We start from the raw sequence: 786 nt of genomic DNA on the forward strand, positions 1-786 counted from the left end.
GTCAGGGCTGAGCCCAGAGTCAGGGCTGGACGGGATGGAGGGGCTGGAGCCCGGGGGGGCTTGGAGCTGGGGCCAAGGATGTGTGGGGGTTGCTGATGAACCGGCAGTGGGGACGGCCTGTGCGCAGGCCCCACCCTGGGATGCTGGAATAGACTGAAGGATGGGCCAGGGCCCGCCCTGGGAGGGTTGGGGTGAGCTGGGGGAAAGCGAAGGCTGGGGACCTGGGTTCGGGGAGCTGTGCATGGAGCTGGGACCGGGCCTGCAATCTGGGAGACTTCCAGGAAGAGGTGGCGTAGGGAAGGGGCCGTGAGTCCAAGGGTCAGAGAGAGGCAGGGCGCGGGGGCGGGGGGGCGCCTCACCGTACACAAGGAGCCGCACGGTGTGCTGGAAGGTGCGGCCCCCGCAGGAGCCCACGCACACACGGGTCCCCGCCGCCGACAGCGAGGCGTTGCGCACGGTGAGGACGCTGCGGCCGGCGTCCGACTGCACCGCGCCCAGGCTGGTGTCCAGGCCCCGCCACTGCACCGTGGCCCCGCGGTCCGCGCAGGCCAGGAGGCAGGTGAGCTGGCGAGAGGTGCCCAGGGCCACGGCCACCACCGGCTCCGGGGGCTCCACCTGCAGGGGCTTCACCTGGAGGGACTGGCCTGAGGCGACCGCGGCTCTCGCTCAGCCCCGCGGGGTCTCGGACCCCGCCACGAATCCCTGCCCTGCGCCCCGCCCCGCTCCCGGACCCTCCGCCCCACTCCTGGACCCCCACCCTGCCTCTGCCCGGTTCGGACCCTCCCC

The 786-nt window shown here is 73.2% G+C and overlaps 1 protein-coding gene across 1 annotated transcript; it reads right to left on the bottom strand.

Annotated features, from left to right (window-relative positions):
- Nucleotides 1-221: 221 nt before the first annotated feature.
- On the bottom strand, nucleotides 222-661 carry MADCAM1 (mucosal vascular addressin cell adhesion molecule 1; the record flags this gene model as incomplete). Its single annotated transcript, XM_017861152.1, has 1 exon — nucleotides 222-661. A coding segment is annotated over one exon (440 nt), but the record flags the coding sequence as incomplete, so codon positions are not given.
- Between the last annotated feature and the right edge of the window lie 125 nt (nucleotides 662-786).

Source organism: Rhinopithecus bieti, unplaced genomic scaffold (assembly GCF_001698545.2).
Source record: "Rhinopithecus bieti isolate Rb0 unplaced genomic scaffold, ASM169854v2 scaffold_60742, whole genome shotgun sequence".
Lineage (NCBI taxonomy): Eukaryota > Metazoa > Chordata > Mammalia > Primates > Cercopithecidae > Rhinopithecus > Rhinopithecus bieti.